The 21,577-nt window shown below is 41.2% G+C and overlaps 1 protein-coding gene across 1 annotated transcript in view; it reads left to right on the plus strand.

The window, feature by feature from the left end:
• The window catches only part of LOC144773615 (transient receptor potential cation channel subfamily M member 2-like), a 531,293-nt gene that overhangs the window by 123,303 nt on the left and 386,413 nt on the right, over positions 1-21,577 (plus strand). Inside the window, exons 5-8 of the mRNA XM_078658758.1 lie at positions 5,303-5,483; positions 6,418-6,587; positions 13,667-13,847; positions 15,482-15,543. Of these exons, the coding sequence (XP_078514884.1) occupies positions 5,303-5,483; positions 6,418-6,587; positions 13,667-13,847; positions 15,482-15,543 (594 nt within the window). The remainder of the gene's footprint in view (positions 1-5,302; positions 5,484-6,417; positions 6,588-13,666; positions 13,848-15,481; positions 15,544-21,577) is intronic.

Consider the following 21,577-nt stretch of genomic DNA (forward strand, 5'->3'; position numbering starts at 1 on the left):
AGCTGGCATATCTTCGAAAGTGTTGTAGATCTCCATAACTTTGGTTTTAAAGGCTACAGTGATCATATCGCAAAACTTTTGATTGCAATTAATTCCTTAGTTCTTAGGTAGTGACGCTAATTTGTCTACTACCCCAAACCATTCTTTAGAGGTATTTTTAGCTTTCTCAATCTGTCTAGTAAAAAAATCCTTTTTTATGTTATCAGTAGATTTTTATATTGGGTTAGCGCAATTTTATATATCTCTTTATTTCTTTATTCACTGTGTCATAGTTCGCTCTCCAGCGTCTTTCCAATCTATGGCACTTTTGTTTTTTGTTTTTGTTTGTTTTGTTGGGCCACAGGTTAGTGCTTTGTAGGTTTGGCCTCTTTGGTGGAGCTTGAAAGGACTTTATCAGCTTTTGAGATACTGTGATCATGTGTTTTGGATGGTCTTGGTCCATAATTTCTCAGTTCATCCCTATATTCGTGCATCAAATGTCCCACAGCACGATTGCTGTTGATAAAAACTAAAGTTTTATGAGAACATGGTCCACATGTCTGTTGTTATCTTCTGGATCTAAAATCATTTTTCTTGTGGTCCTCTTTCTCCGCAGTATGTGCGCGCCTCCAACAACACCTCATCCAAAGTCCTCTACGAAATGATGACCGACCAGTGGCAGCTGAGCGTTCCCAACCTGCTGATCACTGTGACTGGTGGAGCCAAGTAAAATAACAGGAGCCCCCTGGTGCGAATAGCAATCCTGGGTCAGGGTAGAGAATATACGTAAACAAAAATTCCCAGGCATGCACAAACGTAACTAGCAAGTACACATGTAGATAGAATTATCTACAACAACATTAGACAACTGCTTTCTCCAATAAAATTGGTTTTAATTTCTTTCAAATATTCATAAGAAGTTCATACGATAAAAATGCATTACAATGTTCAGAGTCAATGCAAACTTCATTGTAACTATACATAATTTGTCATGGTTAAAATTTCAATAGACATTATAAAAACTGATGGTTTCCTGTCGACGCGTTTCGACACGTAAGTTGTGTCTTCTTCAGGACTACCATCGATATTCTGTAAAAATAATAATTATGGACATTTTTTACTTTATAGTTCTTTTCCTGGTAAAGCAGTTATTCAATCTTTTATAACATGTTCATTGTACCGCTAGTCATTCTTTCATACATATTGATGTACCTCATTACTGCTCTAAATATCTATAGTGAACCCATTGACTATGTCTATTGTCTCTATACACATAGGCATCTTCAAAATAGGACATAAACATGCTTTAAAGCTAATAGCAATATCAGCATTTGTTATTCAACATCATCAAAATAAAGCGTGAATATGCTTCATAGTTCTTCACATTGTTGGCATTTCTCATATACAATCCAGATTTTCTAGTTGCCCTGGTAATTTGTTGAAAACTCAAAGACAAGTTTATGTCAGAACAGGATGGCATGGGTACATACTATGCTGTATATATATTCTATTCAAAAACAAAAGGCAGGGATTACCCATGGAGGAAGGACGTATAGGTCTGCACAGTCGTGGATAGAGTTCTACCGACTGTACAGAGTAAGTCGTAATAATACCCGAATACGTAATCGGTGCACTATCCCGCGGGAAGGATTATCCAGCGAAGCACTGCAAGGAATGCGCACTGATCTATTGGTGAATATGTGTTAGAAAGAATAACCCATGCATGTATACCTATCTCTGCATGTGTAAATCGATTCACACATATTGGTCTTGGCCTGTTCCTATTTAGGGGACAAATACTACAGAAATATATCAAGGCAGCTCGTCTATCCCCTATATAAAGTGATTGCTTTCTACTTCATTATTTTTACTCACACATACAAGAGTCTCACCTTCTAGTATGTCAAAAAAATGGCGTTGATATATATTTGGTTTAGTTTTCTAAAGGCGGGTTACCCAACGAAGTACTCCAGTCACAGGGATATAAAGACACTTAATATCTGGAATGGTATGAAAACAAAGGGTATCATTTACGGTGTTCCAATTTAATTAGGACGACACAATTGCATTACATTTTAGCACTGGTGCATGTTACCTTGGATTCGGTGACTCGTGACTGGTGGCATGTGCTATTATGGTAATAGTTAAAACATCCTCTTTCCACTCTATGATATATCAGGACGCTGGGCACGCTGTAGAACGCTCGTATTGCCGACCCTGAAGTTAAGAACATTTACTATTATAGCGTGTATTTACTTTTCCCCTTATTCAGATTAAAAAGCACGGCGATTCTTACCGTGTTGATTTTATTAGCCACACCTACTCAGAGGATTTGGTATAACCAATGGACGGACAGGGGGACGGCCAGGCTTGACGGAATGAAGTTCGTCCGTTTCTTGGCGGATAAGATGAAAAGAACGCTCTGTGCAGAAACCGGCAGCTATAGGGATAGAGTCCTGATTTTAGAGAAGTGATATCTATAGCCTACCCCCTTAAAATTAATGGGCATGTATACCGTGTGGGCAATTCTTACCGGTTAAATTTTCCTAGATCTAGTTGGTTGTCTAGAGCGGTGCAGCGTGTAGGTTGATAGCGGTGACGTCTATCTGTATAATAAGACAAGGGAAAGAGGGTGTCACCCGAACAGAGTTCACAGTCTATTTGTACACGGAAATAGTTAGCGCTACTGACGCCGTCCTACTCTTACCGTTCTCCCAGGTCTGTGAGTCGCGTATGCTGTCTTCCTTCGTTCGATCAAGGTTTGAGTTTATGCCTATCCGGGCCTTTTATATAAACGGACTAGCCATTGGTGGATGCAATCCATTTTATTTAAAGGGATATAGCGTCTTCTACAAGGCGACGGTCGTTCTTAGCCGTGGACTTACAGCTTAGCGGCGATAACACATGTATATAGATGTAGTCTATTTTCTCATGAAGCAAATATAGCGTTATTTATCTAACCCTTAAGGGGTTTTCTTGGGAACTTAATTTGTTTCTTTCTATTTAGTCGTGACATAAGTATTTTTTCCACATTGCGATTATATTGTGGTGTACATCAACATTGGTAGGGAATGGTGGAGGGGGAGGGAGGGGGGGGATCGGGGGGGGGGGGAAAGAGTAGGTATAATTGGAAGATAGAAGGGGGACACACTTCATCTTTAAATCCAGCATGGATTTAAGACGAAAATCCCTCATAGATATCATTAAGTGTGTATGAAAAACAGTATTTGGGCTCCTAGACATCTCATTTGACAGTAGTTAGGCTACTATTTCTGTTAGAGGATGGCATTTGACCATGGTAGATCATTATTCAGGCCTTGAGAAAATGTCTTAAGCGAAAAAATCCAGAAGACTTCTTTCTTCTTTCTTATTTTATCGCCACCCGCATTATCGGGTGTGTGTATTTTCTCAAGAATGCGCCATCTGATGTCAGTTGGAGCATGGCGATATTCTATGTAATGACTCACTAAGGGAGATGTTAGTTTCTTTGTCTTGATCGCTGATTTATGTTCCGTCAATCGTGTTTTAATCATACGGGCAGTTTCACCAACATACCCTTTGTTGCACGGACATAAAATCAGATAGACAACATTGCTTGTCTTACAGGTCCAAAGTTCCCTTGCTGTTATTTTAAAATCATTATGTATTAGAGTATCTCCTGGGATGATTCCATCACAAGATAGGCATGTGCCACATCGAGAAGTGCCTTTAAAGGCATCAGTGCCTGTTATTGACTTCTGTATAAAGGGGGTTCTTGCCATTGGGCTGTCAAAGCGCGATCTGACTATCAGATCTTTCAGATTCTTATTTCGCCGATGCGCATACATCGGTTTGGCAAGTTTGGGTCTGGATGGATCTGTGTTCAACAGGTGCCAGTTGGCATTGATAGTTTGTCTGATGGTAGCATTCAATGTGGAGTGCTTAGTAATACACACCAGTTTAGGTTCTTGTATTGGTCTATTTTGTTTGAGGAGACTCTCTCGGTTGTAAAACCGGGCTCTCTTGTATGCTTCTCGCACCAGACGACGTGGGTATCCCCTATCTATGAATTTTTGTTTCATTTTTATAGATTGTTGGTCGTAATCTCTAATGTTGGTGCAGTTTCTCCTTACACGCAAGAATTGGGAGAAGGGGATTCCATCTTTTTGGCACCTGGGGTGATAACTGGAGAAGTGGAGGAGGGTGTTCCTCGCGGTGGATTTCGTGAATAGATCCACCTCCAGTTTGTTGGACTGACTTCTAATATATATATCCAGAAATTCTACCTGGGACTCATGTACATGTGCAGTGAACCGAAGGTTACTGTCAGCCATGTTAATCCATTGCAGGAATTCTCGTAGAGTCTGTTCCCCATTGGTCCAGATGAAAAAGATATCATCTATAAACCGGTACCAATGGGAAACAGACTCATAAAAGGGGGCCATTTCATTGAATATATGGTGAGCCTCAAAGAGGGCCATATATATATTTGCTATGGACGGAGCCATGGCTGCCCCCATGCTCACGCCCTTGGTCTGCTGGTACATATGGTCACCAAACTGGAAGACATTTTCCTTCAGTACCAGGTTGAGGCATTCACAAATAAATTGTTTATTGCATGGGATGCTATGTAGGTCGATGAACCACATGGTGGCCTCTACTGCTCCTGTTTGGGGGATGTTGCTATACAGAGCTTCAACATCAAGAGTGACTAAAAGGTCACTATTGGTGTTGAAGGGAAGATGTTCTATCTTGGTGATGATCGCTCCAGTGTCTTTGATGTACGATGGAGACAATGATACGTATGGTCTCAGAATATTATCTAGGTATTTTGAAATGGCCTCAGTGGGGGTGCCTATGGTGGATACAATGGGACGATAGGGTGGATCTAGTTGGTCCTTATGCATTTTAGGCATCCCGTAGATGCATGCTATCTTTTTTTGTGATGTGTTGAGGAACTCATACTCCTTTTTATTTATTATGTTTTCCTCTAGGGCCTTGGTGGTGATTTTTTGGATTTTGTTGATTACTCTCATGGTAGGGTTGTTTGTTACTTTTTTATAGAAAAGGGGTTGTTTGTTTTGTTGGGCCACAGGTTAGTGCTTTGTAGGTTTGGCCTCTTTGGTGGAGCTTGAAAGGACTTTATCAGCTTTTGAGATACTGTGATCATGTGTTTTGGATGGTCTTGGTCCATAATTTCTCAGTTCATCCCTATATTCGTGCATCAAATGTCCCACAGCACGATTGCTGTTGATAAAAACTAAAGTTTTATGAGAACATGGTCCACATGTCTGTTATCTTCTGGATCTAAAATCATTTTTCTTGTGGTCCTCTTTCTCCGCAGTATGTGCGCGCCTCCAACAACACCTCATCCAAAGTCCTCTACGAAATGATGACCGACCAGTGGCAGCTGAGCGTTCCCAACCTGCTGATCACTGTGACTGGTGGAGCCAAGAACTTCAGCATGAATCCCCGGCTGAAGAACCTCTTCAGCAAGGGTCTCATCAAAGCAGCTCAGAGCACAGGTGAGGAGGGACATCTCAACGCACATCAATAAAGAGACCCCGAGGACCATGGGTTCAATCTAGTGAGATGAATTCAGACAAACATTCTTAAGAATTCTGCATGCACAGACGCTATCTCCCTTCTGGTGATGTTAGACATCCACTTTCTTCCTAGAAGGTAGGCAGCTGGCATACACAAGGTTTGGGTGCATTTTAACCATGGGTACCAATTTACCAAAATGCCAAGGGTAACTGAAGTAACATTGAACGCCTTTTGACCTTTACTTTAACTCACACACACTTGCTTACACATACTAACACATTCACACACTCTCACGCACATTAATGCACACTCACCTGCAAGCATGTATAGAACATACTTTTAACAGCATTTTTACTTACAGTAGATTCCAAATAGATTGATATTCCAGTTAACGTGCTCCGTTTTGTATTACACTAATAGTGAATAATATTATTCACTATTTGTATGAGATAAAAGCAGTGCCAGGGGTAGCAAGGGCCAAGCCATGGGGCTGCAGAGGCGACCCCTGGTGCCTGCTAAATGACATCCAAGATTTGAACCCTTTTCTATACTCTGAAATGTTTTTGTTTTCATCAATTATTTTTTTAAGTGATACATTGAGACTTGTATCCCAAACTCACGAGAGACAATAACAAACCACATGAAGGAGTTAGTCCTAGTTATGCATCTTGCCTGTTCATCTGGCCCAGCAGAAACCTCATGTCTGGTTGTGATTTTCCTTTTTCGCCTGTGATATTAGTTTCTTTTGGTAATTCTATTTCTACATTCCTGGTCTGTCCTCTCATCACTACTAGTCACCTCTTCGAATCCCATCGCATGCCTTTGAAACAAACATTATTAAAGTAGGAAGAGTCCATTTTTGAATTAATTACGGCATGCCCAACTTATCTTTGAGTTTGTCTACCAACGTAGGAGCATGGATCATCACTGGAGGCTGCCATGCCGGTGTGATGAAGCTTGTTGGTGAAGCAGTGCGGGATTTCGGCATGAGCGGCAGCAGCTATGGCGACAGTGAAATTGTGACAATTGGTATTGCCACCTGGGGCATCGTCTACAACCGGGCAAGCCTGATCAGCAAGGCGGTGAGTGAAAGCAACTCTGGAAAAAGGTCAAGGGATGCATGTGATGCACAGGAATGTGAAATGTAAATAGGAAGGGCATCTGTCCAGAAGAACTCTATGGAGGGCAATGTGATAAGGTGGTTAGGTACACTCTGTTACTGTGTAAACATCACTGGTGAGGACATGTTTGAATGAGAAGATATCAAGGAGGAAATGTGGACGTGGTAGTTGGATATTTTGGATTTTCATGAAGAAAAGTTTCACCATTAGTATCCTGGTGTCTAAGATCATCAGTTTTAGCTAACTCAACGATCCCTTGCTACATGTTAAGATTTTAATACATCGGCTGCCAAGCCCGATGTGTCATGGCCGCCAAGGCAAGGCACTTGTAATGTGGAAGTTGTGCAAGCATGAGCTAATTGTAGCTCACTTTGATGTTCCTAGCTACTTGGGGGGCTGCTCTGCCCTTTGTATTTTGGTCCTCCGTGACATGGCCCTTAGTAACGTAGAGGATGTTGCCCATTGGCCAAGGCTTCTGCCTTTGGGTTTCCAGTTTGAGTCCTGGCATTGGCTCTCTATAAACTAATTTGGAAAAATCACTCAATCTCCTTGTGCCTAAACAGGAATCTGGTCCCTCATATAAAGGGATGCGCCAGTGACATCTCTGCCCGGTGATCGATTGCAGCCAAATAATGGCAGTGTGTTTCTTGTGGGCACTAGGCTGCTTCCTTTTGGAGAAGCCTCTTAGGGGTAAGGTTGGTTGGGAGGGGGATGACCTGCTGGTGGTCTTTCACTTCTAGTTCTACCTCAGGTGCCCCAGAGATTGCATGTGGCATTCACTACCAAGAATAACAGGATGCCTTGGCAGGGACCAATGTGCTATGCCATCTCGGGATGTTTTGCAGATCTTTGATGTCTAACTTTATGTCATCTGGTCTTTCTGTACTATGCTGTCCCAAAGTGGGTGTAAATGAGTATGTGTAATTTTAATTTACTCTGTTCATGTGGTGTATTTGCTATATTCTGCATGGTGCAATGGTAATCTTCTGCAGTGGTAGTGTAGCCACCTTGTTTGCTGCATGGTAAATTTTCTACATCCAAAACCCAAGAAGTGAAGCCTGTTGCATTTTTGGGGAGGAGGACCGAGCAGTTTGAAAGGGTAGACCCACCATTGCATGACTGAGCACACTATAGATGTTTGAAGAAAGGGTTAAGTGGGATAAAATAATATGATGCTTGAATTCAGATGTAAAATAGTTCATTCAGGATTCCAAGGGAGCACTCTCTAGAGGACACATTGATACACCAGTCAGCCAGTAGCATGAAGGTAAGAGAAATACATCTCTAGGAGGAGCCACACTTTGATTGACAGTGAGGAGGAGCCAAGCTTTGATTGACAGTGTCTGACTGACAAAAAAAAGCAAAGACTGAAGAAGACCATCCCAAAACCCTTTGCCTCAGAGGCCGTATACCGCAAATCGCTACTGCTACGATGCTCGTTCTGCTTTTAACAAAATTTAAGGGCTGATGCTCTAAAGCAATATAGCCACGTTTAGAGCTTCTTTGTGGCTCAGACATATCATATGATCTATAAACTAAGGTGTAATTGATAAAGGACTAGGTGCGTTATCTGAACTGCTACTCTGTGTACCTGGGGCAAGATGTGGAAGCATTTTAGCCACTACCCTGACCATAACTTATAGTGGTGATCTCATATCTGTACCGGGAGTGCAGGCTGTGTGCCACCAAATTTGGGCAGCTGTCCTTGTGGAACGTTCCTTTAAGCTGATCATGGGACCGTGGCCTCCTCTGTGCACTGAGCACATGAATAATACTCAGTTAACAGCCATTCTAAGATACAGGGCCCGATTCACAGAATGAACTTAAGACTCAATCCTAAACTTACTACTATTTTGGTATTCACAGAATGAACTTACTACTTTTGGTATTCACAGAAGTTAGGATTTTGAATTAAGTTTGTCTTAAGACAGACTTAAGACAGACTTAAGACAAAATCCTAACTTAAGTCTGTCTTAAGTTTGTCTTAAGTCTGTCTTAAGACAAACTTAAGACAAAATCCTAACTTCTGTGAATACCAAAAGTAGTAAGTTTAGGATTTTGTCTTAAGTTCGTTCTGTGAATCGGGCCCACATTGTTCAAATCACTTCAGCATATCATTTGGGAAAAAATGTATTTTCAAGATAAAGCATGAGTAACATTAAAATAGAATTATTAGTTGCAATGTGCAATGAGAAGGTATTACGTCTGTCATTTGTGGAGGCCAGCTCGAATTGAATGAGACCCTCTATTGCTAACCAAGTTGGGCTCTGATTTCCATCTCTAGTGAAATCCTACTGAAGAAAGACTTGTCTTAGTGCTGAGTTTTTGGATCGCTGGTTGGTTTCCAATGTTCTTGTGACTTCGCCTGCATTGAGAGTGAATTTTGGAGGTATATTTTATGCGTTAGTGGGGCGATCTCCACGAAGGCTCTTGAAATGAAAACAAGACTAAAGGCCATCTGGCATTCAGCACTGCTGGGGGGAAACTGATCATCTGCTGTGAGGTGCTGTAAGCCAAGGAAAACAGCTTGATTTCAATGGTCAGGAAACTAGGCGGCCATTTTGTATTTTTGAAAACAAATTCTGCAGCACACTTATATGAAAATTCAAGTCAAAACGATGTCTCAATGGACATAAAGTTCAAAATTCATGGGCGAAGAAGTGTTCCACCAGTGTATCGGTTCCTCTTTTATTGTTCATAGAAAGCCAGCCGACACGGGTTTCGTCGCAAGAAACCACACTGTTTCCGCGACTCCTCAGGGCTGTAGGTAGACGGTATGTAACCACAGGTCGCGGTGCCGGTGATAATTCCGACACGGCTCCGCTCGAGACCGGGTAATCAAGTAAGTCAGAATTCGATTTCACAAGTATGGAAAGTAGTCTTCTCCAGCGGTCATGTAGAGATTCTTTATGAATAAACTTGCTACATATACTGCTCATTGAAGTAAGAATATTCGCAAATGTCTTTTGGTCCGCGTGTTAGAAGCACGGAAAGAGTAGAGACTTATACAGCAGTAAGTCCCCGTAGTGCGGGAGTGGTTCAGCGGCGACTCGTTCGACTTCGCGTTTCGGTTCCGGGTGCGTATTTTTGGAGCAATGGAATACACACAGTGTGAGAAGGTGGGGACTTGTGGGGGAAGGAGACTCAATGGAAGCGGCATTAGAATCCTTGTGAGATTCTATCGGCTTTCCTATGGTGACTGGACCGTCATGGGGGTGGGGCTTCAAGGTCTAGAGTGGCAACATTGTTTTATGAACTGCTCATTTCCCTGGGCAAGTTGCCTGCCAACTTCTGTGTTGACCTGGCTCCTTCGCTAACACTATGGGTCATTGGCTTTAGTATTACCCAACTGTCGCATTTTTTTTTACTCCTAATTTGGTTCTCTCAATTCCCTGACTTTTGACCTGAGGTTTGACTTGATTCAAAATTATGATTAACCTCGGTTTAAGGTGCTTTGTCCCGGCTTCCTTCACATTGGCTGAGATAAATGGCAGCCAGCCATTCTGAAGCCAGTAAACATAACAACAAAAACACCTTTGTTTTTGCTTTGCTTCTGACTGTAAACTTTAGTTATTGTTTGTTTCTCGCATTTATAGGAAACACTTGATGTCCCCCTGGACTTTAAGAAACTTACACCAGTCAAAACTGTGGTGCTCCAACTGGCTCTTTTCTCTCTCATCCCCATTCCCCTTTCCCTTTGGAGTTTGCTTCTGCTCCATGTTACACCCTGGGCTTTCAAGCTGATTGACATCAGACTCTGCCGTTCAAGTCCTGACATTGACAGCATTCCTGATTTTTTGCCTTGAGGTCACCCTCATGGCAGCAGTTTCACATAGCACAACAGTACTTTTTAATAGGATTACAGACTTATGTCTGCAGTGGTTCCTCTTCTGGAGCATTGAGTCATTCCTTTCAGCTTACTTAGTCATTTAGGGACCTTTCCTTCTCATAATTCCTTCACACAGATTCTTAACACCCTTGTCTTGGAAGAACGGCTGCATCAACCGGGGTGGTGTTAGTCCTCTGTATAGCGTGATATCCTGTTGAGGTGAAGTCCAAATCCTCTTGTAAGGCAGCACTCTGTAGCTGGAGAGATCTTCAGGAAGTTAGATATTGGATTTTTGAAGGCTCTCTGTCCTTGAGTTTTGCTGTCAGAAGGTCAGAACAGGCCACACTTGAAAAACATAGCCGTCAACATATCCTCACAGGGATCACTTTACTTTCTTTCCACACTCTTTAGTTTTCCCTCCAGACTAAGTCCTTCTTTTGGAACTTTACATTTTCCACTATGGTAAGGATGAAGTTGCCAACAAGGCTTACACAAGGTCCAATACTTCATTCTAGCTGTTCCACAGTACACACATACACTTCGCTCAGAAAACCTCCAGGAGCGATAACTCTGTAAAATGTGATCCTGAGAATGTGTCTTTTTTTGAGAGCCTTGGTACTGTGTCCCATTCATACAGAACATGCTTCTAGGTGTTCCTCCTGGTCACCTCTCAAGTCCCCACCTTGCTAGGGATGGTTCCCAAAATCTGAGATCACAGATAAATGTGGGATGCAAACATGACCACTTGTTCCACCAAAGGCTGCAGCAAAGTCTGCTCCCAAGAGGATGCCTTCTCCTGTCTCTGATGTTTCTGGAAGTGCAAGAGGCAGCTAGTCTAAGCCATAAGAAACATTTTTCTTTCATAGGCACACGTAGCAAGCAAAGTGTGTAGTCCAACTCTAAAGCAGACACAGCAGGATACTCTTCTTCTGATCTTCACTAATTCCAGATGTAGTCTGAGGAGCTACAGGTTAGAAGCTTTTCTTATATTGGTCGCTAGCCAGTCATTGATGAAAAGTCATAGCTTAACCTCAGAATATTTCCCAAGTCTACCCATTAGTTGCTGTCTGCATTACTGCAAACAATCACTCAAAGCCATGCTTTGCTGGTCTTCCAAGATGGTGAAACGCCTGTGCCAGTGTGCAGAGCTCTAAATCCATATGAACCACATTTCTAGGACTATGGGGAGGCTCCTTACTACTGTACCTGACTTGGAAGGATTTCCTGGTAAGCTTATAATCTGCTCTGCACTTCTAGAGCCTAAGTGTATATGCTACACCTGCGGTGTTTAGTACTGCTAAATCCAAACAAAACCAGAACAAATGGTGGGTGGCCCAGCCCAACTTGAAGCTGAACACCTGAACAGCCCATGCAGACACGAGGCAAGGGTTTGACCTGGTGTCCACCACTGAAGAAGTGGCCTGTCACTTCCGTAAGCCCATGTGGCTCATGTGTGACCTTGCGAAAGCAACGTGTGATGTGGCTCATCACTGTGTTGAGCACCTGCACACCATGAGATGTCTGGCTGTATGTGACCTAGTGAGTGGCGTGACTCTGGTGACCCGCTATCGATGTCAGGTCCTGAAGACCAACACAAAACTGAACCAGAGAGCTGGCATCCCCGAAGCAAGAACCACACGCTGAACAAAAGACACCACTCCCCTTGAATACCCCTGACTGTGAATGAGCCCAGCACGCCTCCCCCTTCTTACTTGCACTTTCTAACCTCTGCAGTCTAGTACAGCCTAATCAGCTAGAGGGCAACCACTTGAGTTGTTGCTAACCAGAGTATAGCAGTGTGCTGCCATGTGTAGTTCCCATGCATATGCACACAAAAGTGAACCCAACCACCACAGAGACCTCGTACTCCTTCAGACCTTCAAACTCTTGAACTAGACGATGAGCAATGTAATGCGTTTAACCAGGCATAAGGTTAGTTTAGAGCAAGAAACAATGCTTACAAAGCCCGTTTAGAGAGTTGGCTACGAATGTTATAACTAACATTGTGTTTGTCTTACGTTTTTTTAGCTTTAAGACTGTGCCAATTCAAGCACTTCGGTAGAATGCGGCATGTAAGTGCCACGTTTTTTTTTTGTTTTTTTTTCTAAACAAGTCTGTAATTCACGGGCTATAAAGGTCAAGCAGGTGATATAGGAAATCTTTTTCAAAACCACACTGGGCTTGTGGAGTTTCTTTAATGTTAAACACAGAATAGTTTAAAGGTTATTTAATACACAAGCTGCATTAGGTTGGTTACAAGCATTACATGACATTTGCTTATCACATTTATTTCTTTATGTTGTAGTGTTGTTCCCTGATGAAGGGCTGGTAGATATGCCCGAAATGCATTGGATCTGAAATTAATGATGTCGCATGTATGAACATATGAATAATTGAACCTTTGAAAACTGACAAAAGTCATAAAAACTGTGTGAAATAAAATACGGACTATTGAAAGAAAAAGACTGTGTTTAGAATCCTCATTTCGCAGTGAGGAGCAACTGAGTGCCCACAGGGATGCATCCAGTGTTCCACTGGTAGCACATGTGAATCAATGTAATACACACCCATCCATGCAGTTAGATAAAGTTAGTTTGTGCCTGGGTGAATCCCAGGGAAATTGTGAAAATTGTAACCCAGGTCTCCCCACGCATACCCGCCTGCTTAGCATAGAATTTGATCAAACTATATTTCCTGTAAAAACCCAAAGTAACTCAATATCTTAGACTCTTTAAAGTTACTGCATGTTTCCTTCATTTAATAAAAGTCTTATTTCTTTTTATTTAGTGAATTAAATAACACTACTGGAACAGTCTATTTATGTGTGCTGCCTGAACTAGATATTCTAACCCCAAACCAACCTCCAAGAGTAGGCATTGACTGTCACACTTTCCTAGCCCCTAAAAGCTAAGGCCTAAAGAGAAGGCCTTAACACATCAATGAGTTCTTGTGTCTACGTTTTTGCAGGGACAGCGCCATGACTTTCTTAAAAATTGCCTACCTCTCCTTAAGTTGTGCAGACCACAGAGAACTGACCTCACAGTTTCCTTGAGCTATTTACCTTTCTTGAATTCAAACCCAAGATTTCTTGCGACTCTCTAAAGTTATGTGTCTGTTCCTGTTCAGGCACCATTTTAAAATATACTCTTGGAATTGTCTTCTGACTCCTCCACCATCATAGGTATCTATTCCTAAATTTCTTTCCTTTCAGGGTGGTCTCCCAGCAGAGTACTATTTAGATGTGGACAATCAAGGAAGCCTCTGCTGTCTGGATAACAACCACTCTCACTTCATCCTGGTGGATGATGGGACACAGGGGGCGTATGGGGTCGAAATTCCCCTTAGGACCAAACTGGAAAAGTTCATCTCAGAGCAAACCGTTGAGAAAGGAGGTAAGGTTGCCGCTGTAAGGGTTCTTGTCTGTGCCTATGCATTTTTTTAGGGGGTCAAAAGAAGGCTTAACAAAGGAAATAAAACACAACGACACAAGACAAGACAATAATTATTTTGTGTTTATTATATGTTTTGTTTAGAATGCATTGATGGATATAAATTGCGCATGCTTCATATTTTCAATTTTGTCGGCACTAAGACATACTGCTTGCACTATTAGTTTGCATGCGCTTGGTGAGAGGGTACTTAGGGTGGCACAATTTAGTACTTCAGGCCCTGGGTATCAGGAGTACAATTTACTATGGAATTTCAGAATGTTACTAAAGGTATTGCTAATTGGGGGAATCAATTGTACAGTTTTGGGAAAGTGACCCGGCACTAGAGGCCAGGTTAGCAGGAACCCAGTGCACTTCCACTTGAAATCACATCAAATTCCAGGCAAAATGTGGGGGTGACTAGGTCGAAAAGGGCTCCTTCATACACATTCCTTTCAAGGCTGCAGGAGCTTCCAGTAGCCAGGATATCCATGTTTATGAATTCAATGAAGATTTTTATGATACAGAACCAGGACTGTAGGTAAGCAAAACTGTCTTCTTTTCTCCCATGTTTCCTAGTTACATGTCCTGCAGGAGTTCCTTTCCTTCATTGCTCCAAGTTCCAGGCTCCCTGGAAAAAATAGATGGGCGTAGACAGACAGAACATACATGTAGACAGATAAACAGGTGTGCAGATATCCAGGGATAGCTTAGTGGAGCAGGGGAGAGCTCTGTTGCCTTGTATCTACACAGGATAACTCTGCTGGGTCCGACAGGTAAGAGGCTTCTCTGCTGTCAAAAACAGGTGAGAAATAGGGTTACTGTGTACACTGAAATATGTATCAGCTGAGCGAGTAACTGATCTCCTGAAGGTGGGAAATAACTCTGCTTGTTATCTGTGGCAAATGAGGTATAACTGTACTGACTGTGGTAAGTGAGACGTACATCTGCAGTTTGGGACTTTTGAGAGAGTTCTGTGTTCTCACTTAGGATGGAATAAGTCAGCTGCTTAAAGAATGTCCCTACTGTTAGTAGTAGTTGGGTTTGTAGGTCACTGCACCTGTCTCTAGATGGCTGGCAGAGTGTGCTATGCCCTGATGTCGGTGCATTCTTGGAACTCTGTCCAGGGGTTGGAAGATGTGTGTTTATCATATCTGTGTCAAGACACTACAGTGGCGCTACAATCCTGGAAACCACCTAAAATTCTAAATGCGCCGTGGTTCAGGTGGGTTTGCGTTTCATACTGAATGTGTTTCATATAATTTTGAAATTTTGTGTTGTTGTGATGGATTGGGATTTATTCCATAAAACAATTTTTAGGAGTGGCTTTGCATTTAATACTTCAATAATGTATTGTTCTGTTGCAGTGGTGACATTGCGTCTTATGCTCTTAACAATTTGATTTTCTGATTTACAAGTAGCTGTGTGTTTTGCTCACTACCAATGTTTTTTTTCTGTTGTAAGACTGGTTTGTGTTTCATACTGAAATAATGTGTTTCTTGTATGGGCAAGCTGTATGTTTCATACTGTAACAATGTGTTTTTATTGTATGACTGCCTGCTTGTTTCATATTGTAACAAATAGTTTTTATGTACTAGGGGCAGCTATCAAGATCCCCATTGTGTGCGTAGTGTTGGAGGGTGGACCAGGCTCCCTTGATGTAAGTATCGCAGGGAAGTGGTGGGTGCAAAACAATGATATGCAAAGATAATGCAGTCTTAAAGGAAGGGAACGCCAGTCAGGACATCGATCTTCTGGTAACACCTCTTTGAAGAACAAAGCTGTGGCATGGTGTTGGGTCATGGTTTCACGTTATGTGGTAGTCCGTTCTCTATCCCTTATAGTTATAATCAGAGCATAGCAAGAGGGTGGTTCCTGTCCTGTGTGTGTATGATAACTTTTTGTGGTGTTCCATTAGTGGTGTCCCCTTTGACTTAACCACAGTTCTTGGTGCCCCAGCTGCCTGGATTCTAGGCTGTTAAGGTACCACATTAACCCCATAAATGACCAAAGACTAAAGATAATCCATGCCACACATTGTTTTGTAGGGAGAGTATGTTTAGTGGGTGTGTTGCACTACCTGGAGGGTAGATATGGCTATCTTTTGTAGGTATTAAGGGGCACCCATAATTTGCACACTCAACTGGATCTTGTACAGGAATATGTATCTGGAAATCACACAAACTTCAGAACTTAATCAAACCTTCATCCATGAGGATACAGATCATTGGCATAGATCCTAAACTCTGGCTCCTTTTTATCCTGTAGATCCTAAGCTCCAGAAAAAATTGGAAACAGCATTTTTAAAGAATAGAAGAATTGGCAGGTGTTTCTCACCGACCTCCACTGAGTTACTCAAAATATAAGAGAGTGTTATTAGTCAGATAGACCTGTCAGATAATCTCTAATATTTATATACATATATTAGAAGGTGATGGTAACCGCTTTGTAGCTATAGTTAGGGTTGCCAGGTATAGGAATCACTTGGATCTTTGCTTGCTAATAACTTTGCCACAATTTACCGAATCTCCACGAAGCCTTGCAGACCTATTGCTTTTTCCACATTGGCTGCTGATGCAAACTTTTGTGGTGATTAGATAAGAGGGTGCAAAAGAAAAAAGGGCGGTGCCAAAACAGGTTTTCCCACTAATGCATTTTCCATATCCCTAATAGACAGCTGTTACGGCAAAACATTCAGAAGCATTTTCTTAAAAATTGGAAGGAATATACATTAAAGTATAGAGGGGGCCATTTATCGGTAGATCAAAATTAGTTCAGTAGTTTAAAAGTTATGAGGCACATTAATTTATATATTAAAAAAAGGTTTGCGGAGTACCGCTGTATTATTGCAAAAGTACCTAGAAGGTACTGCAGCACTTCCAGATTTGTTTTTTTATATATGACTAAATAAAATTACACTGTAGATCACTCTACGAAAAACTTTTTGAAATACATAAATTAACTGAATTACTTTTCCCTAACTTTAAAGATTTTGTTAAAATCCCTTTGTCCTTTCTACACATTTAACAAACAGTATAACGCTATATCTTAGCCTCAAACCCAGCTTGAAGACTTAAGATCATGTTTACTACTTTAGTGGTGAGGGCAGCGCACCAGGTCACCATGTGATATCACTGACCATATCATGGGTGATGGTTGATGTAATATGTGAGGTCACAAGCAGTGCATTGGGGGGACATAATTTATAGTTAGCTCGAATAACTATAACTGCTAAATTTCAATGGTTTTATATGATTGAAATATGAGCCTGACTATAACATCCTTGTAACCTTAGTTTTTTTCCGTGAATTTCTAAGGTTTTCTTAATTCTACTTCCAAAGTACCAACGCCATGTGACCTTTGTTTTTTTAAGTGAATTTCTAAGTTGTTTTTAATTATATTTCCTAACTATAATGTCCTGGTAACCTTTAGGTTTTTTTTGTGAGTTTCTACAATTTTTGAATATTATTCCCTAGTTATAACACTTCTGTAACCTTTTGTTTTTTTCTGTGAATTTATAAGGTTTAAAAAAATATTATTTCCCCACTGTAACCTGATGATGAGTGTGTGAGTGAGTGCATGAGTGTCTCAATGTGTCTGTGAGTGGATGTGAGAGTGTCTCAGTGGGTCTTTCAGCGGGTATGTGAGTGGGTCTGGGAGTTATTGCATAAGTGTTTCAATGGGTGTGTGAGTGAGTGCGTGAGTGTCTGAGCCGGTCTGTAAATGGGTGCGTGGGTGTCTAAGAGGGTATCTGAATGAGTGTGTAAGTGTCTGAGTGGGTCTGTGAGTGGGTGTCAGAGTGCCCGAGTGACAAGATGGCTGCCAACACTTCCTAGTTCGAAGTGTTTGTAGCCAATCAGATTACAGTCTCAAGGTCGGGAGGATTTGCGGATCCTCCGCGGCCACAGTTGTTTATCTGAGAAATGTTTATATTTCTCAGGAACTACTAAACATATTTACACCATTTAACAAAAAGAGTGGACTCTGGACCAAGAGCTTCCTTTTCCAAGAGCTTCCTTTTTGTCAAATTTGGTGTAATTCCGATCAGCAGTTCGAGCTGTAGCTGTCTCTAAAGTTTCCTATGGAAATTAAAATGGAGAAAATGCGTTTTGGGACCCCCCTTTTTTCTCGGCCACCGCTTGATGAATCACCCCAAAACTTTCAACACAGCAGCTGACCTGACCGCCCCATTAGTTTAGAAAATTTTGCATAGATTTGCTGAATGACGCCAAAGATATTGGCAAAAGAAATAACGCTTTTACTACATAAACTAGCTCCTACGTATAACTACCTACTGGTGACCGCCAGTAGGTAATATATATACACACATACACTCACACGCATATATATTAGGATTTCTAATTTTACTACTCCTAAATGCCTTGTGTGAATGCTGAAAGTCGTAAAGTTAGGATTTTGTCTCAGATTACTTTTGTGAATCAGGCCCCCTGTCACTATTTTTTTCTGTATGTTTTGCAATACCTGTGTGGTCATGTGTGGTGGTGGACTTATTCCACGGCTGAGCTTGAGCACATACAGCGCTTTTATGCAGCCTTTTTGGTTGTAGTGACTTTAGAAGTGCAGTTTGTGAATGGCAATGGTATCACTATTTTATGGGTAGGTGTTTGTATTTGCATCTATTTCCCTAAACCTCCACTTACCTCTTCTAAAGCCCCGTCTTACCCTTCCCTAATACCTTCCCATTTATTAGTAAGTATTCTCTGTTGCTTAGCTACCCCATATGTTCCTTCCAAATTTACTGCTAAAAGGTATACCTACATGTACGGAGATCTCTGTACACTCAGCAAAGGCCTCCACATAGAAAGGAAAGAAGAGGGTTGCGGACTCTGGCAGATGAATTGTGAAAACCATTTTGTAGTAAGTAAGTAGTACTACTGTAGTTCTCCTAAACGTACTACAAAGTACAGTTTGAGAATAGGCCCACATGTTTGCTCCAGAGAAAGGAAAATGTCCTTCCTTGTCTTGTTAGTGTGACTTATATGGAAACATTGCAATCCAAGCACACATGTATTAGCTGGAAGAATAAAACAAGTTTGTTTGCTTTCTAAATCTAATTCTAATATCTCTCCTTCTCTTGCACCTCGTATGTACAGCATGTGAATGAAAAAAACATGGTATATTAACACATGCTGCATGCAGTCAGGCACATATTACATGCACCAGGACATACACACTTAAAAGCTCTGCCACATTCATCACCTCTGTCTTGTGCAAGCATTGTCATATTTGAAGATATGCTGCTCCATCTAGTATGCAGATTAGCCTCTTAACAGCTCCTTGTTCCATCTTGATAACCTGCCAGTTTGCAATGCGAGGTGTCTACATGCGCTTAGTGTAATCATCATAACTCAGCACTCTTGGCATTCAACAAAGCTAACTATTGCAGTGCTCAGTGCTTCAGACCATAATGTACTATCTGGTGTTTGACCAGATTACAGAGAGGACCGTGGAATCTATGCCGCCTTCTCTGGTCTAGCATGTGTACATTAGCAAACCAAGCCCAACTCCGCGAGCCAGCCACCATGGAGCCTGTGAGCCAATAATAAACCTTTAGTCCAGGAGGCACTTCAATGAAGCATATTCAACTGAACCCAAAGGCTGCCTATGGGAGGAGTCCAAGAGAAACGATCTTCCATTCATAGTCTTAAATATTGTTAGAAATCAAAAAGTCTTTATGCAATTTAACCATGAACATGGTTATTTTCATAAAAATATCTCTTATTCCCATTGCCCAAAGTATTTTTTTACATACAAAATAAATAGGCTACACTTTTCTCTTAGGGGTGTGTGAAGTTTGCATAATCTGCTTGTACATTATTGCACAAATTATACTCCAAACGGTATGTAATTGTGTGGTCTAATGGTATCATTTTAAGAATTTCACATGGAAAGTAAAACAATCTTCCCAAATGTGTGTGAATGATGCCAGTGTAATTTAAAATTCACACCGGCCTAGTGTTGTTCCTACTCATGGAGCTTCTTCAGTGATGTAGATCAGAACAGTGCGAAGGTTTAACCTTAAAATCATGTGGACAAAAATGAAATTAAAAACATATGTTCAATACCTAATGAACTACAATTTACTGTGACATATGGCCACAGAAAATGTAGCGTTATCACCATACTATTTTATTCACAGATGTATGTACTCATATTTGGATGTTGATAATTGATTTTGTACAGTCATTCACTATACTAGTTTGACTTCTCTACACAGTACACTTTTGAACATTATAAATTAAGCGAGGTATGTAATTTAATATATAGTCTATCATTATCCAAGTTATGGGAAGCTACTAATGGTATCATAGCTAATGGGTACTGAGATCTAACTGGTCAATTGTACACCACAAGTACTTAGAGACAAAAAAAGAAGAAAAAAAACAGTGATGCTGGAGAATTGGTAAAGAGTTCCACCTAATTAGGGCAGCATCAGTTGATGGATCACCAGCAGTTTGAGAGTGGTGTGTATGATGAGGAGTTAATTATTGTAAAGAATATCTCATTAATTTGTCGCTCATCGTATAAATTAGTCAAGAGATAAGACCAAGGAGAATGTGTTGATAACTTGCGCAAATTGAGATTGGAGAAACTCCAAATCAGTCTCTTCTAACTTCCTTAGAAGAGGAATTAGTCCTCAATAGTAAGTAGTCTCTGTGCAGACATTCTGTTGAAGGAAGGTAAAAAAAAGGGAAAAGCAGGTAAATAAAAAGTGAAACTGGTGTCGGTGAACACTAGGTGGTAGACTATGAAGAAACTGGTGTTGGTACACACAAGATGGTAGACTATGAAAAAACTGGTGTGAATACACACTAGGTGGTAGACGATGAAGAAACCGGGTTCAATACACACTAGGTGGTAGACTATGAAGAAACTGGTGTGGATACACACTAGGTGGTAGACGATGAAGAAACTGGTGTGGATACACACTAGGTGGTAGACGATGAAGAAACTGGTGTTGGTGCACAATAGATAGTACACTATGAAGAAACTGGTGTGGATACACAATAGGTGGTAGACGATGAAGAAACCGGGTTCAGTACACACTAGGTGGTAGACTATGAAGAAACTGCTGCTGGTAACCACTAGGTGGTAGATTATGTATAAACTGGTGTTGGTACACACTAGGTGGTAGACTACGAAGAAACTGGTGTCGGTAGACACTAGGTGGTAGACTATGAAGAAAATGGTACACACTAGGTGAGGGACTATGAAGAAAATGGTGTGGATACACACAAGATGGTAGACTATGAAGAAACTGGTGTGGATACACACTAGATGGTAGACTATGAAGACTAGGTGGTAGACTATTTATAAACTGATGTTGGTACACACTAGGTGGTAGAATATGAAGAAACTGGCGTGGATACATACTAGGTGGTAGACTATGTATAAACTGATGTTGGTACACACTAGGTGGTAGATTATGTATAAACTGGTGTTGGTACACACTAGGTGGTAGACTATGAAGAAACTAGTTTGGATACACACTAGGTGGTAGACTATGTATAAACTGATGTTGGTACGTACTAGGTGGTAGACTATGAAGAAACTGGTGTGGATAAATACTAGGTGGTAGACTATGAAGAAACTGGTGTGGATACATACTCGGTGGTAGACTATCTATAAACTGATGTTGGAACACACTAGGTGGTAGACTATGAAGAAACTGG

The sequence above is a fragment of the Lissotriton helveticus genome, chromosome 8, assembly GCF_964261635.1.
Source record: "Lissotriton helveticus chromosome 8, aLisHel1.1, whole genome shotgun sequence".
Lineage (NCBI taxonomy): Eukaryota > Metazoa > Chordata > Amphibia > Caudata > Salamandridae > Lissotriton > Lissotriton helveticus.